The 16,418-nt window shown below is 38.7% G+C and overlaps 2 protein-coding genes across 2 annotated transcripts; one reads left to right on the forward strand and one right to left on the reverse strand.

The window, feature by feature from the left end:
* Positions 1-891: 891 nt before the first annotated feature.
* LOC145913904 (uncharacterized) lies at positions 892-9,201 on the reverse strand. Its single transcript, XM_083001673.1, has 18 exons — positions 9,075-9,201; positions 8,825-8,962; positions 8,345-8,490; positions 8,134-8,287; positions 7,597-7,795; positions 7,266-7,399; positions 6,694-6,892; positions 6,224-6,460; positions 5,779-5,985; positions 5,339-5,497; positions 4,843-4,991; positions 4,415-4,553; positions 4,008-4,108; positions 3,495-3,715; positions 3,147-3,329; positions 2,394-2,764; positions 1,857-2,077; positions 892-1,570 (listed from the first exon to the last, which is right to left on the reverse strand). The coding sequence occupies exons 1-18, from the start codon at positions 9,139-9,141 to the stop codon at positions 993-995; spliced, it is 3,603 nt and encodes a 1,200-aa protein (XP_082857799.1). The 5' UTR covers positions 9,142-9,201; the 3' UTR covers positions 892-992.
* Positions 9,202-12,246: 3,045 nt separating this feature from the next.
* Positions 12,247-14,502, forward strand: LOC145913854 (ras-related protein Rap-1b-like). The gene is made up of 3 exons (XM_083001617.1): positions 12,247-12,453; positions 13,415-13,639; positions 13,930-14,502. Exons 1-3 carry the CDS (start codon positions 12,362-12,364, stop codon positions 14,204-14,206), a joined length of 594 nt encoding a protein of 197 aa, XP_082857743.1. The 5' UTR covers positions 12,247-12,361; the 3' UTR covers positions 14,207-14,502.
* Positions 14,503-16,418: the final 1,916 nt, after the last annotated feature.

Below are 16,418 nucleotides of genomic sequence, written 5' to 3' on the forward strand. Positions count from 1 at the left end.
TTTGTGGGTATTTCTTTTTATCGAATGCTTACTGGCATCGCAGCCAAGACTCCCCCCTTTCGCAGCCAAGACTTGGCCCAAAGCTTGATCTGGGTTTTTGGGAGGCGAAAGATTATTTAGGTAATTATTGCCAGAATGTCTCTCCCAAATGTCTCTCTGCAGAATTTACTAAAACTTTGATTTACATGTCACCTATCGTTTGTTGACAAGCACTTGAAGTTGCTCCCTGGCGTACGCGTTTACACGATAATGCAAGTGTGTCTCTTTTACTTGCTAGATATTTCTTAGTTCACTGCCGTGGGACTTCTAGTAGCTTTTGGCCCGTATTTAGCCGCCATGCGTATAAGCGAAAAATTTGGTAATATAGCTTTACAGAATGAGCGATATCTGTGCCTTGCGAAACGAACGCTGAAGGATAATTTATATTGACCTAAACGAAAAAATTGAAAAAACGTGCGCCATATGCATACAATGCAAAATCGTATATTTATGATGATACGTTATAGGTTTACAAGCTTCGCAGCCCAGGCATTGCCGCCTAGCTGAATCAGCCACTTTTCCCCGACAAGTCGGAGCGAGATCTGAAAAATCAAGCTCCCGGTGGAGATCTTGATATGATAGCTGTGACCGCTAAGTAAGGACCTGCGCAGTGGGACGATGCTGCCAATCCTGCCATTGCATGAAACATTACTGCGTAGATGATGACACAACCAAAATACAAGCATTTTATATCTCGCAAGTTTGGTTGTACTTTACGATTGTCTATTTATGTATTTTTGGTTGCCTATACATAAACTCAATAATCAACCAATTACAACAACTATGTACGTTTTAGATAAAGAAAGGTTATATTCTTTAATCCAACAATGCAACAATTTCAAATGAAATGGAACCTGCATAAATGAAGAAAATGTTGTAGTAAACTCAAAAGCAGCTTTTTAAGAAAAAAATTCTCCTTTTTAAGGAGCAATGTTTCTAGCATGTCACCTAAATCAAACGTCTAAATCTAATCCGGCGCGGTAGTCTAAATCGCGCGTAAATATCCAAGTCGGTGTAGCATAACACTCGTTGCAGCTCGCTCGCATGTCGGTAAAATTGGTGGAACTGCGTTTTATCGGAGTAGAGACAAGCTTCTTGCCGGTAATAATCAAGTCGTACATTTCACCCAAACATGTTCGCATTCTGAAGGGCTTTCCCGCGAAAACGTCCTGCAGACACCAAAGCATCCTGGTGTACTGCACGTTGAACTGGCGATCAAGAACGTACGCGTCCGTGCCTTTAGCGTAGCTTCCCGGTCCCGGGTTTGATATTATCGGCCAAACTCCGTTCTCGTCAAACGGTATTTCTTTCCCAACAAAGCAGTACGCGGTGTTGTTGGCATTGCTCTTTGGGCAATTGTAGTCAGAGACGTCGAGGCAAACTGGCGGGTGTGCGTAAGTCGAGAGGTCGACCTGCTTGAGCTTGCGGCCTCTCACGATCTCCCAGAACTTGGCGTAATGGGAGTTCTCGTAACCAAGACTTTCGCCGAGTTTCGAAGTTCTGAACAGAGAGCAGGGACTCCCCCCTTCACCTGCAAGTTTGGCGCCATTACAAATCAGTGACAAAAATGCAATCAGGCCGATGACGCTATTTATTGAACTTCTGAAAGTCAAAAGCTTTTCTCCAAAATGTTTTTAATTAACGATATTCAGCGTTTATATTGGTAATTTGAAATACTATAAGAATAAACACCGCTATTAACTAGATTTAAAAGTTAATTTTTGGGAAAACAGATTGATATTATTTATTATTTAGTGCTATTTAAACATAATGTATTATACTAGACGGCTCATTTGTTGCAAATCTACTTCTCGTACCCTGATACACTATTTCAATGACGGCTTGGATGGCTGTCCGAAGATCGACCACGGGAAACAAGGGTTTGGTTAGACTCGAATGTTTGCCGAAATCAGGTTCCTTGAACTTCTTTACGTACAAACTTGACTTGGTATCAGATAACCCTATCTCCTCTTGACTCATTTGTCGTGACATCACCTTTGCGTTGTCGTCAATGTGCTCAAATTGAGATGGATCGTACCTTGAAACGCACAAAAATGTCTGAAATTAAAAGAAACGCAAAGGAGTTTCGGTTGAAAAAATATACATTTACCAACACGTCTGCCTTGTTTTATTCATTTTACAAAAGAATTTGTGTTTTGTTCACAACAATGAAATACCGTTTGTGTACAAACCATATGTAACCAGAGAAAACCCTGCTACAAGTATACAGTTGTTATATAGTTTAATATCCGAAAAGTACAAAGCAAAAATCCTAAACGAGAGTAACATACATGCCATAGACCTGATATTTAAATGATCAAAATGTGATATTAGATGATTAAAAAAGCACGTACCATTGTGTCATGTTTAGCTGCTTAGAGACATCGCCGATGAAAAAAGTACCCCCATTTATTCCACCAGCCTTTATACGTTCAATTTGCAAGCAGGACTCCAAGTAGGCAATATGCACGAGAACTTTGTTGTACAGCCCACCTATCGTTCGAACGAGAAGCATTTGAGGTTGCATCTGCTCGAGAGCGTACGCGTTTATTGCTTCCCACAATTCGAGCTTCTCTCTTTCTCCTGCTAGATGTTTTTCAGTTGTGACTGACTTTGGACTTCCAGCAGCTTCGTACTCATCAAGAAGCATCTTCATCTTAGATGTGGGAGATGAATCTTCTGGTTTGCTTAAAATTTGCCACAGCTCAGCCATTTGTAGTAAAACCTGCATAAACACTTGGTTTGTTAACCTCAAATGTAATGGCTATTGTGCACACAAGAAAAGGTCAAATATCGACGTTCAAGCTTCGTAAGTTTAAGTTTTTGCAACTGCCCTATTTGTGGCCAAACAATTGTAAAATATCTGTTGTTAGACACGCCTGGACATTTTGCTTCATGGGGCAAAATTTCAAATTAAAACCTTCTTCAGAAAAGTTTTTATCTGCTCGATTTAAATAAATTTTGTTAAAAATGAAATCGAACGAATATGACGTTTTTATTTAAGTGCGCATTATTCAGAGTTTTTTGAAGTATTAGCCATGATGTCGATATCATATTTAAATATGCCACAGACTGTAGCGAAACCTTTGTTAAATTGTTAAATTAACCTTTCTCTCATCCGGTGAACTAGGTTTTTCTACTCGTGTGAAGACATCTCTCAATACACCGATCGAAAATCTTTCCAAAGTCAGTTTTGTAGTTGGGGCAAGATCAAAGAAGGTACCGCTCCCTAGGGTCGTCGGGTAGGCTGGCAGGTGATTCATGTTTGTAAGGTTTACGGTTCCGCCAACCTTGCATATAAAATAGAATAAAAGTGTCGTTTTCATGTAGTCAATAATACAATGAGAACATATCGTTTCATCAACAAAGCGCCCTTTTCATTAACATAACCTCCTAGAACGTAAGAATAAAAAATAATTTGCATCTATCCATTCCACTACGAATGCAACACTCACTGAATTAAGTAAGTTCCCTGCCAAAGACATATGCAACATTTCCTCTGTGTACACCCCTTTGATTTGCAGTGCAATGGCCAGGTTTCTCGTCTCCTCTGTTTTGAGACTGAGCCACGTTGTAAAGTATGGGGGTATGGTCGCAAGCTCAACGTTGACAGCTGTTTCTAGAAGCTTGATCACCATTCTTTTTCCTGATTCAATCTCGCCCGCCGAGCAAATATCTAAATGTATTAACGAGGACTATTCCACTTGGGGGTAAATACATGGACCTGGAAGTTTGTGCTAATTATAGGGCAGGTGCTTTTTCGAATGCCTTTACACCAAATGACCTCGAGGCGAAAAAATATGCCGGTAAGAGACCCCTTTTTGACATTACATCAGATTGAAGAAAGCAAGTTTATGAAATCACACATTGATATTCATGGCCCCCCTGCACTTGTATGGGTCCCAGTGCACACTCACCGGATACACCCTTACGTGGGACCTGCTTATACTGATAAAACACACTGTTACCTGGTTTGGTTGTGGAAGTGTCAAATGGCATTTCACATTCCATCCAGTTCCAAATTAGTTGCTGTTTACTCAGCGACAAATCTCGCGAAGCAGGCATGTATCTTAACCAGACGAAAATACATTGTTCGGCGTTGTCATATGCTATAAACACCTTAATCGTTTTTTGCTAATTTTATGTCATTTCACAATTAAGAAATGAGAAATATGAAAACCTTTTAATTATTTATATTAGGTACTTGTTGTTAGAAGTTTTTTAATTTATTGTAAAGATGATAAAACGATCAGATCAGTTCTTTATTGTGATTCCATGTGATCAAAAATCCTCAGTCAGTTTTCTAAGTTTAATGTAATTCAACCCAATGTTAAGACACCGGTGAACATAAAGTAATATGGGTAAAAACCCTTACTTTGGATCACTGAAATCCGTTTCAAACATAGCAAGTTTTAAGAGTCGTGCCTTTTGCTTTACTTCAAGATAAGAATGCAAGTTGATGATTCCATTCACCCACATGACTGGGTACAAGTTGTAATACATTTGAAATATGGCTGTTGGAAAGAAAAACGTGTAATTCGCATTGTGTTTCACTGGATACAAAAGTGCAAGGAAAACAAATCGCACCAGATTGTCGTGATGAGTCGACAAACTTTTTCGGTCTATTGTTTGACAAAATAACAACAATAAAGTGATAAAATAGAAAATCAATGCAGCAATACAAGCTTTTTGGAAAATTTTTACCTCAAAGAAAAACGCAAACTAAGCAAACCGAAAAGTGCCAAATTTCCCCCTTACACATTTCAACCGATACCAAAGAGTGTTATGGTAATAATTATGCACCTTCGATATCCAGCCATCCAGGGCACTTTTTTACTGGAACTTGATTGTACATTCTGACCAGAGGTCGAATAGTTCTCAAATTTACGTCCGCAGACATGTAAGAAGAATCGGTGTTGAGAAATGTGAATGTTTTCCCAGGAAGTTGGTAACTTTGGAACAAAATATTCAAACAACTGTTGAAATAAACTTTTTCCGCACTATCAAAAATTAGGTTAGCAAACGGCAGGCAATGAAGCAACAAGCCTTGAATTTATGTCAGCAGATTTATTTAGAAAAATCGAAAATTTGTGTTTAAAATGCACCTACTTGGAGCGTTATGCTAGGTAATACAACCAGCAGAATTTTGTTTAACTCATTCGCTCCATTTGACGTAGATTCTCCATTACAAGTATCAGCAAATTATTTGTGCAATATTTAATTTCAATTCTTTTTTTTTATAATGTGCAAACCCTAAACATCCAAACTTGTTATGGATTATTATTAAAGATCTTCCTACTTAAGTTTCACAGCAATGGCGTACAGTTGACCATCCACACCACATCTTAGATATCCTGGGTCCTTTACGGCTGTGAGTCGAAACGCATTCATTCCAGATGTGTTCGTGTGCTGGTGGCTACTTTCTATAAGCAGGGCGTCAGCTGGCTCGGAGAGTATCCTGAGTGATCAAATTACACAAGCTAAGGGAAAACTACAGGTTCTGTCATCCACTTTCATGGGAATATTGTAACAGGAATAAGCCACTGTGAAGCAAATCAGTGTGCATTTTGGCAAAGACTTTAACGAGAGAGGTGTGTTTGCGAATATAGCGCAAACCAAGCCAGTAAAAGTATCATTTCACTAAATAAATTTCTCGTAGCTTTTTACGCCTAAATTAAATAAAATCGCGCTTTTCACTACGTCACAGATTACGATAAAACAACATACTTATGTACTCACATGCTGCATTCCTTGATATCACAATCCAATGTTGCCTGGTATGGCGCCCTGAGAATCTTAACATCAGCACCACCTAGCGGACGACCGTACGCAGATGCAAAGGCAGTATACGTCGCTGTTTGTCCAACGTTCAGTCGCTTTACAATAGCGTCCATCACACCGATGTTAATTCCAAACGTGGATTCCAACAGGTATTCTTTGAAAGTTCTGCAAGGTACGACGGATTTTTACATAATTTGACACTCCATCTATAAACGTTTGAGGACCGCAAGTTTATGCTAAGAGTTAAAAGTTTCTTCGTTACAATGGTGTTAAGACGGCCGTGAAATTTAATGATGGTCGCCTTATTGGAAATTCGTCCCAATTTACAGAAACATTTATCGACATGCGGTGATACTCTTGATTGCTTCCAGCAGGTAATAAACATTTATAAAATGGTACTTACGTATGTGCACTGTGAGTAACCAGTTTCAATACACCAATCCTGTGATTTCGAATCAACTTAACAACGTATTTGGAAAGGTGGGAAATGCTGACGTCGATGACACCTCCTGTCACTTTGTACCAATATTCATTTGGTCCAAGGTACACGGACGAGATGTCTTCCAGCAGATAGTACGTCAGCCCTGATGCTGAGATGACGAGATTGGAACAAATCGCGTGCGGATGAATATGAGGAAACCTTTATTTTATGACGAATGGTTAAATGGTGTTTTTCGCTTTGCAACCGAATTTTTGAGTTTTGCCGGGAGTCGTAGTTTAAAGTACAAAACGACTTGGTATGTGTGCTATATACTTGTTGTATATTGGCCATTTTCATGGGAATATTAAAATAATACGAGTTGTTTAGCATATTGTAGAAAAAAAGTTGGCGACATCCTGCTTAAGTCTAAGGACCAATAAAGTTTTTGATACCTGCAATCGACATTCAAAGCCAGGTAGAAGTTTTTAGATTTGAAAGTTCCGTCAAAGTATGTGTTCATACTCGCTGACAGGTCCAACGTAATAACATTTATATCTTCGTACACGTAAAATGGAGCGTGCAAAAAACCGCGGACTGGTTTAAGAATTCTTGTAGCTGTTTGCTCTAGTGGATCGTCGTGAGAGGTAACTCCTAAATGATAAAGCCTATATGGTTTTATAACTCTAAAGGTAAGGAGGGCAACTGCCAAAAATAACACAAAATAGCTATGGAGTTGTTTTACCGCAAAAGTTCTGTTACCTTGTATTCAAGAATATAGGAGCAAAGCTTTTGGTCAAACAAACCCGATAACATCTATTTGTCATAAATATTATCTTTATTGATAGCGACTATAAAGTCTTTAAAAGCGAAGCCGTTTTGTTTTGCTAACTAGCAAGCAAGATCGTCACCAAGCTTCTTTATCGGAACCAGTTATAGTTCAAAACAATGTGCACAGTCTGTAGTTTACTCATATTAGATTTACTGCTTATATATATGCAAAATAAAAAAATTCGGAATGATTTACCGATAGTTCCCGAAATTCTTCCTGTCCTCGTAACTTGATTGTATAAATCAATTGTTAAAGTCATGCTCAACGATGTTGCATTTTTGAAGACATTCTGATAATGCGGGTTGTGCCAAGTTATGTTTTCCAGTTTACTGGAAAAGAAACATTGAGTGTTGAGATAATCGCATGACTTTGTCAGGCGTTGTCAAACGAAAATTAAGACTATTATTTTGTTGAATATTATTTTGTTGATGGCCTTCGCATTTTATTAATGCTGTATTAGAAAAGATTTTGCTGCATTACCGTACATGTAATAGTTTCTATAAGTTACAAGTGGGACAAGTCGCACCTTTTGAATCGCCCAACTTCGCCGTAAGCGTAGCCTTTTTCCTCAGATCGAGGTATGTTGTTTCTGTTTCCATCTTGCTGACTTCCCGCTGCTCTGTACTTTGCTTGTAGTATTCCTGGCAATTGTATCGTGAGTCCCCAAATCTCGCAGGCAGATTGTTTGTCTGCGTCTGGGTTCACCATTTGCGCCCGCTCCAGCTCTGTGAAAACACACGTCAGTATCCTACAAATATTTTACAGTGGTGTTTAAGGATCCTATAGTGTAAATTTTATCAACTAAAATATTAATATATTGCAAATAATTGTTTATACAAGCAGTACTAGGCGGGCAAAATCGTCTACAATAGTCACACTGATGAAACCTAATAGGTGAAAATAGTGGCCGTCTGTCTGCAATTAACTTAAAAAATATTTTGTTGCTAAACATTGTTTTATAAACCACAGCAAACAGTATTGACTTGTTTCCAAATTAGGAATACGTCAATATCAAATGCATAATTTGGAGTCGTTCAATTAAGTTTCTTCGACAAAAGTTTACCTCGAAGTAATGTTTCTGTTATTGTACTGGATTTATCGCAGTTGTTGTGACTTGTACATAATGCTGTCAGGTGACTGTCGACAAAATAAACGTGCCCACTTCCCATTGGATTCCAGTTGTACTGCTGATTTTTGTACCTTGTAATCGTAGTGTCCTGTGAGGCATTGGATAATTAAAAATTATCCACGAGCCTTCATTAAAGCAGATCTACCTCTTTTGAAACTTCGGAAGTTGTGAATCGGGACAAGGCGGTGGAGGTAAAATAACGGTTGTTGTAATTACATCTAATGTTGTTGACCGTACTGGAATCTACCACCATGCTTCCAACAAAATGAAACCTCGGCCAGTCCATGTAACCTGCAAACAACTAATAAAGTCAAATCTCGTTTATAGAAACTTCAAAGAAAGTCTTGCGTAAATCTTGGTTGCAATTTTTTTTGTTTTTTAATCCTATTACATTCTGTTAACGTGTTTCATTTGATTTTCTAATGGTGAGTTGATTATTTTTGTTTTTGTGTCAACGCGTCAGAATACGTTATAGATATCGGAAACAAACAACGGTTTGAAGTTTGCAAATAAACGCTTTTATTTCAAGTTTTCTAGCATGTCGTAACATATAAGTGAATTGCAATTGCTAGTGTGAAAAAAGAAGAATGCAATTGTTCGGACCCTGAAATAACAAAAACAGTACCTGGACAAAATTTTTGTACGCAATTTCGCGTTTCCACGCTGTTTGACTTGACACGTGTTTGTGTTCCCTGACCACACGTCACGCTACATTGACTCCATCTGCTCCAATGAGCTGCTTTATTCCTCGTGAATGCATAACCTTAAAACAAAAACCTCTTTTCAATGTAGTCGAAATCTGGCGATAATCTTGCTTTAAAGATACAATGCTACCAGTTCCATGTAACTAATGCTATGAAAAATGAGTGTATAACCTGCACATTGGGTGAAATAACTTTGACAAACCAGCAACGCGATGAACTTTGTTGCAAGTGTCCTCATTCCTCTTCAAAGGTGTAAATGTAAGTGAAAGACGTAAATACTGAATCAAGTGAAATTCCACATGTGATTCGGCCTGAAATATTGCAACTGAAAGCAGGATAACCCACCAGGAAAATTCAAGTCGGCTATTACTGTATCACTATCCTCAATACTACGCAGTAAATAACTTTAACAGCAGTTTTCACACAAACCAGCACTTACATACAACTAATCTGTTTCCAAAGCTTGATTCAATAGTGCATTGTTTAGCCAGTATGGAGAATGCTGCATTGTGTAGATGATTTTCCGCAATGATTTGGATACTATTACGTCCGGATCGGTTGCACGCCCTCACATTTCAACAAACTGTATGGGAAGGGTAGGAAGAACACACGAATACGGTTGTCAGTCACATCTTTCTTCGCATGGTTTCATTCAGAAAACTTTGTGGTAAACCCATAGATGATGCTTATTACATTGTTCGGTTTCGTAATCATCAATGGATTTTTTTGAAGGCGCAAATGGAAGGACATTTACGAACTTTTTGCAAACGACGTCCAAAAAACTCTAAAGAATAAGATTATATAGTTGCCCTTACTACTGCACGGTAGCCTACAGTGTCAGACAGGCCAAAATATTGGTTCGTTTATGTGTTACACCTACGCGTAGTGTGTAGTTAGCAAACCAGATAAGAACCTTTACAGCAGCGATTATTCAAATTGCAAAAAACCCTTGTTTACTCCACAAACAATAATACTTAAGTTATAATAATCTAACTCATGTTTTGCAAGGTTTTGTGTCAATCCAAAATAGGAAATTCCCTGTATATGCTTGAACAATGACTGATTTGTGTCTTACAGGAAAGATTACCGATATTTTGTGATTTTTCCACGCACGGTTATTGCTTTGTGTTCAAATATATTTTAGTTTCCTTGAATTTGACCTTGGACGACCTTTCATGACCTTATGTGACGATCGCTTACAGGTCGATCGTTAGTTGTATAATTAACACCCTTTTCTTCCTAAAATTTAGGGTGGAACATTTTGTATCAATCCTAGTTTTTCTCAACCACCAGCAACTAAAACGCTTACACAATTTCTAACCCTGCGAAGCATTCTTACTCCGGGCTGCTGTCTGGCGGCATGAATAAGCTGCCGGAAGTGACGTAGCACAGAGGATGTATGACGATAAACAAGGCTGAGAACCGAAGCCTGTGCTGTTGGTATGGAGTAAAATATCTCTTGTTTTATCATAGTAAAATAAAAGTTATGTCTGTTAGTTGTTATTGAAACATACGGTTGTATGTAGTGATTAGAAACGTGTAGGCAGCAATTGGCAACCGAAATTGGCTAGCAGGTGCTACCCGACCTTGTGTCACATCTATATCACAGAACTTGCTAGGTAGATTTAGCATTAAACCTTAGGCACATTCTTATGGTGGGTGCAACAGATTTTGTATTGCTAACTTAAGGCTACCCGATATGTGTTTCTGTGTAAACATATCGTGAAATAAGGTGAGATCGACAGCCTGACAAGGTACCTAAGTTCGAACTTTTACAAATTAGTTAAATATTTTGCAAACACGTTTAGGGTTACCCTAATTTGTTTTCCTATGATACAGGAAACTGAATAAGTTGAGCTAAGGATACTTTCGAGGAAGTAAGTTCAACTTTCGTTAAGTTAGATCACGCGATGTGACAAGGAAGAGAACAATGCAGTTAGCTAAATATTTTGTTTGTTTGTACACTGGCTCCTAGTTTTTAGCGATGTGTAACACAAAGAATCACAGAATGTCTCAGAAATATCAAAGAACAGAAAATTACAGAAATAAGAATCACGGAATGCAAATGGTCACGACTTCTCTAACTATGTAACACGAGACTGCGTGGTTCGTGGCTTGATTAAATGGGTCAGCAAACTTTGTTGCCAAAGCATTCAGTGCAATTTTCTTCCATACAATCCCTGGACGAATATTACAGTGTTTCAGAGCGGTTAAATCCCCTTAGGAACTGTTGTAATCTGAGTTTATCCAACGAGCACACTTTGCGCTAACCGCCGCTCACACAGAGCAATGGGGAAAAGAATAATAACAGTTTTGCGTTTGTGGTCTGTTTGTGTTATGCCGCAGTAGTGTTCCTGCTCTATTGCGTCGACAACAGCTTGAAACATCAGTGTATTTGATTGAGTACAGGCGTGAGTTGGCAGCAAAGTTCTAACAACCAAACCGCTAAACTATTTTATACTGTTGATGTGTAGTCGTACAGAAGAGTATAAATAGCCGTTAAGATTTGTAAACAATTAGAAAACTGCCAGCCATGCTATTTAATGAAGATGACAAAATCCCCCGGGCCGCTTGTGTTGTTAATTTACATCCTATGGCAGGCACGTCAAACGGAAATTTGACGAGCCTCGTCATGGTAATGTTGCCACGCAATTTGTGTGCAGGTGAAAGAGGCTGTAGTGGCAAAGGGTCGAGGTTGTTGTATCTGTTTTTCGTTGAACTTTATTTGGCTTGTGATGGCTGGTTGTAAACTGATCAAGTGTATGGATATAGAAGGTGACCTTCTCTAACGTACAAGTAACAAAGGATGAAAACAGCGCAGATTCCACAAAGAAACGTGTTAGTGCTCAGAGCATGAACGAAAGTGTTTGTTCTATGACTCTTGGAATGATCTAATATTAAACGAGCCTATGTCAGCACAGCATGCGTGGGATCGTAACTTGTTTTGTTCATTTGCATCACCCACGTAAACTGCTGTACAATGACATTTTGGCAGCACTGAAACTAATGCAGTAATGTTGAAAGTGTAAGCACTTTAGCAAACCTTTCAGAATTATGAAACCAGGATTCTGCAGATATACCTAATTTTCGCTTTGCGCAAGCTTCGAAGTATTTTTATAGTTAGTTCATATTTAGAGTTCATAGTTAGTATACAGAGCGGGAGGGTGCGGTATGTGTCAGTCCGATTTCAGCATAGCAACAGGAAACAGGTCGAAACGCTATTGCGGTTTTCTTATCCAAAATACCCTCACGATTTTAAATGTCGATGTTGCGCACTGCTGTATTTCAAAATTCAAGGCGTGCTCTTCCACTGTAAGCTGACATTGTTGCTTCTTTTAGGTCTTTCATGTAGAAGTTTCGAAATTTGACTTCAGGATTTTGTAGGTAAATGTTTTAGCGAGCAGCCTGTGAACCTTGGACTCTGTTGTAACTCTGTGTTGTTATAATACTGTAAGAGCATGAGGCACTACAAAATTGTCTTGCTGGGTGCTGGCGGTGTTGGAAAAACGTCAATGACAACGCAATTTGTGGAGGACAAATTTGAAGAAAAGTAAGTCATCTTGGTTGCATGCCCAAAAACAAAGAGTACGCGTACAAGATACCATTTTTCACTTAATTTGAACTTTCATAAATTAATAAATTCCTTTCTTTTGACGTACATCACTCTTAAAACAGCACACTTAAATATATCCTAGGGTTATAATATTTTATGAATCAAACATCCTAATCAAAAGATTTGCGATGAAACGCCTCGACAAGTCTATATTTGGTTCACTTGGCCAGACATGGTATTTTGGGGGTTGGCAAAGTTTTGCAGCCTTGGATAAGCCGCATTTGGAAAGAAGAAACTTCACTATCCGTTTCACTTTCGTTAAGCATAGTTTTGCTCTCGCAATAAAGGTTAGGAATGACGTCAGCAAGTGATGAAAAGGGCATCATTGTTGCTGGAAGGCAAAACTAACTACTAAAAAATGTCACATTTTGTTGAGACCAACACAAGACCAACACGTAACTATGAAAAGTAGCCACAAACTTTTCTTCCGACGCTAAAAGTTGTACTTGGCCGATCGGATAAACGTATTTAAGTTTTGTGTATAAGCTGCAGACAGTATTTAAGTTTTAAACGATGACCTCGCGTGCACTTACTCACCAAAGCGTGGCGCAGTTTGGCCCATTGTGTTGTACGTGCACATTTCCCGTCCTAGGTTATGTATGGGGTCGTGTTAATTAAAACGTGACTGGTCAAAATAGCTTCTTGTATTTAGAGCAAAACATATGCACTATATGTTCGCTTAATTTTACGGGCTGTAAAGAATATAAAAGGTAAAATAATTTTTTTAGATTGGAAATGTTTTCCCTTGCTCTGTTACGGCAAAAAAGTATTTCTTGACTAATATGTTAGAAAATTCAATAGTCTTGAAGGCGAAAAATTCGAAAATAAGTCTTAAATTTCTTTGAAAGAAAAAAACTGTTATCATTGAGAAAACCTACAATCAGCGCAACTTTTTTAGTTACGAACCCACAATAGAAGAAATCCACAAAAAAGTAGTTTCAGTGGACGGCGAGCAATGCATGCTGGAATTAGTGGATACTGCCGGAATGGACCAGTTCACTCAAATGCGAGAGATGTACATTAGGAATGGGGATGGCTTCATTCTGGTTTACTCCATACTCGACCCAACCACGTTTGAAGATGTTAAGTCCATAAGGGAACAAATAGTCAGAAACAAATACACGTGAGTCCTGTTATCCTATGATTTTATTTTGCACTGGGAAACGAGTCTTAAACAATGTAAATAACTGCCAACAGGAAAAATGTGACAAACTTTTTAATGTCATGGCGGTAAAAGTTTAGCAAAAATTAAGGTTAAAGCAAACATTTCACTTCAAAACTCCTGTCCTTTGGGGTTTGGGCCTTTATATAGCCCCTAATTGTCAATAGAAAGCAGTTCTAAAACCTGCTGCATGATGAAACGCAAAATGATTTAGTTTAACCGTGATATAGTTTCTGTTTCATAATTTTCAGGGAACAAGTGCCCATCGTACTGGTTGGTAACAAACGAGACCTGGCTGAAGCAGAACGAGCAGTCGACGAAGATATGGCTGAAAAACTCGCCGCCAGGTGGCCCCATTGCCGCTTCATCGAAACCTCGGCCAAGGAACATTACGAAGTGGAAGATGTATTTCTGCACGTTCTCAAGCAAATCAAAGAGTTTGAAAATATTCGTAAATCACGCGTGAATGCACTCCACAAAGAAGCCTCCACTAAAAGACGCTCGTCGGGCAAGTGTTCGGTCATGTGATCCAAAGCAAACCCAAACTCCTTTCAAGTTTTGCACTTCAAAGCAATTTAAATCGCAACTCGGGGGGCCTATGTTCACTTTTGAGGTGATACATTTTCACATTATCTGTGAGCCCCAATGTCTAACTACAATCTGTTCTTTTAAATTTTTTCTCTACACCTAGTCATTTTTCGACTATCTTGTTTTCCAAAAACATATGGAACCAGGACGCTCGTTTGAACATAATAGCCCTTTTGTATGCGCGCTGTACCAGTCTCAGTGTGTGTTTTCATGCACTGCCCGATGCTACACGGTAATGTGCAAATTTAGTGTTATTTTAAACCAACGTTGCATTCCCTTTAAGCTGTGTTGGGTGATATCGTTTTTACTTTGTGTTTCTGTTGAATAAAAGTGGTTTATAACGTAATTTGTAACAAACGGGTATTGGGATGCTCCTATACGGTCATTAGTCATCGCCAATAACAGAATGAGTAGTTTACAAAAAAAATCAATTTTGAAAAATCTGTATCTCTGCTTTTCAAATGCATGGCCACATTGTACGGAAATTACCTCATAAATATGCTCGAACATCTATTTGTTCAATTTGTATGATGAAACATCCAAGAAAGTTTCTTTGCAGACAGTTTACAGTGGGTAAATATAATTGGGTTCTTACGCAAACAAAGGCACGCATCGAGTGCCATGTACTTTCTCACGCTTTCCTATTAAGACCAGAGCGGCATGTGACGACTAGTCACATGAACCGAAAAGGAAACAACTTATGATGGGGAAAAGGGTCTATTTTATTTTGTTTGTGCTGATGTGGGGTAAGTCTTGTTGATGTCTGGTATTTTTTTGTAACTATGGTTTTGGTTTTCAGCAATGTTCTGCTCAAATGCATCAGACATGGTAAGCTTTTGTTGTAGAGTTCGTCCCATTGACCAGTTCCACTAATAATTTAGGCCAGTTGGCCTAGGCTATACATGTGGATAATGTTAAGGGCTGTATGACATTTCGTTTTAGGCCTAATTATGCAAAGTGGAGCCAATAATATGAATTGTGTATACGCTGCAGACAGATTGGCCGTTTGGATCACCAGCTGCACTGATGAGACCTTTTAGGTCGAAACAGTGGCCATCTGTCTACAGCTTACACAGACGTAATTATGTTTTACACCAAAGGACTGCGTGGCAAAAGAAATGACGGGGATTTGTCCAATGATCCTTGCTCCCGTTTGCGGTAATGATGGCTCCACATATGCGAACAAGTGTGCGCTGTGTTCAGAAAATATCGGTAAACAGAAAACGTAAGCATTATTTTATATTTAAACTGCTTGCAATCCTATAGAAACAGCATGCAGTTTGCCAATAAACAGTTGTGTTATTGCAGAAATTGGATTCGTGTAAAGCACACCGGGCAATGTTAGCTTGGAAATCACTTTGGACCAAAGCTTTGGAAAAATGTATTTCCTTGTAGCGTATGCTGTCGCAAAATAAAGTACATATCTTCAGTCAAACAATTTCAGTTTCTTTTTGTGGAACCTATTTTGCAAACAACGACTCACAAAGCAATCTCATATAGGCTATCTAAATTAGCAAATTGTTTCGACAGAATACCGTATTTAATTAACCTCGAAAATTGTAGGTTATATTTCAACACGATAGTCACGCGCTTTACAATCCAAGGCGACGTCAATGCATAAACCCCAACCAAAAGATATTAGGGGCAACTGTCATTTGCCAGTGAGATTTCAACACGATGTGGCAATAAAATACCTACAATCTAAACGCAACAAAGAAATATGATTTCTAAATCACTTCTGTTGGACACGCGGTAATGCCTAATCATATGTTCACTTCTTGATTACTTTTTAGGCATACATTCACAAATCCTCCGGGTAAAGTCGACATTTCTGTGTAATTAAGTATAGCCTATAGTATTTCGATTACAATCTGTACAATGTTTTGGAATAGAGGAACCCGGCTCAGATCCCATTTTTTCTGGATTTGACGATTTTGTTCGATCTCGTCCATAGGCTACATCACACAGCTACTACGATTTCTTCAGCATCACCTGTCAACGCACGGAAAACATCTCATCATTCGAGAACGACTGTTGCGCCTTCAACGGACATCTGCAACGAAATTTTCGGGGAACATTCTTCAAAATGTACTGTCCTTACACAATTTCAACGAAAACCGCCGACACAACTTGTAATTACCGCCCCGAAATT

Source organism: Ascidia mentula, chromosome 9 (genome assembly GCF_947561715.1).
Source record: "Ascidia mentula chromosome 9, kaAscMent1.1, whole genome shotgun sequence".
NCBI lineage: Eukaryota > Metazoa > Chordata > Ascidiacea > Phlebobranchia > Ascidiidae > Ascidia > Ascidia mentula.

What these genes read in the sequence shown, in the direction of transcription:
- LOC145913854 (XM_083001617.1), top strand. Translation starts at nt 12,362, where the DNA reads ATGAGGCACTACAAAATTGTCTTGCTGGGTGCTGGCGGTGTTGGAAAA. An exon ending in GAGGACAAATTTGAAGAAAA is followed by an intron (nt 12,454 to 13,414) that starts GTAAGTCATCTT and finishes CAACTTTTTTAG; the next exon opens with TTACGAACCCACAATAGAAG. An exon ending in ATAGTCAGAAACAAATACAC is followed by an intron (nt 13,640 to 13,929) that starts GTGAGTCCTGTT and finishes CATAATTTTCAG; the next exon opens with GGAACAAGTGCCCATCGTAC.
- LOC145913904 (XM_083001673.1), bottom strand. Translation starts at nt 9,141, where the DNA reads ATGAGGACACTTGCAACAAAGTTCATCGCGTTGCTGGTTTGTCAAAGT. An exon ending in GATATCAAGGAATGCAGCAT is followed by an intron (nt 5,498 to 5,778) that starts GTGAGTACATAA and finishes TTGATCACTCAG; the next exon opens with GATACTCTCCGAGCCAGCTG. An exon ending in TGGATGGCTGGATATCGAAG is followed by an intron (nt 4,554 to 4,842) that starts GTGCATAATTAT and finishes TCTTTCCAACAG; the next exon opens with CCATATTTCAAATGTATTAC.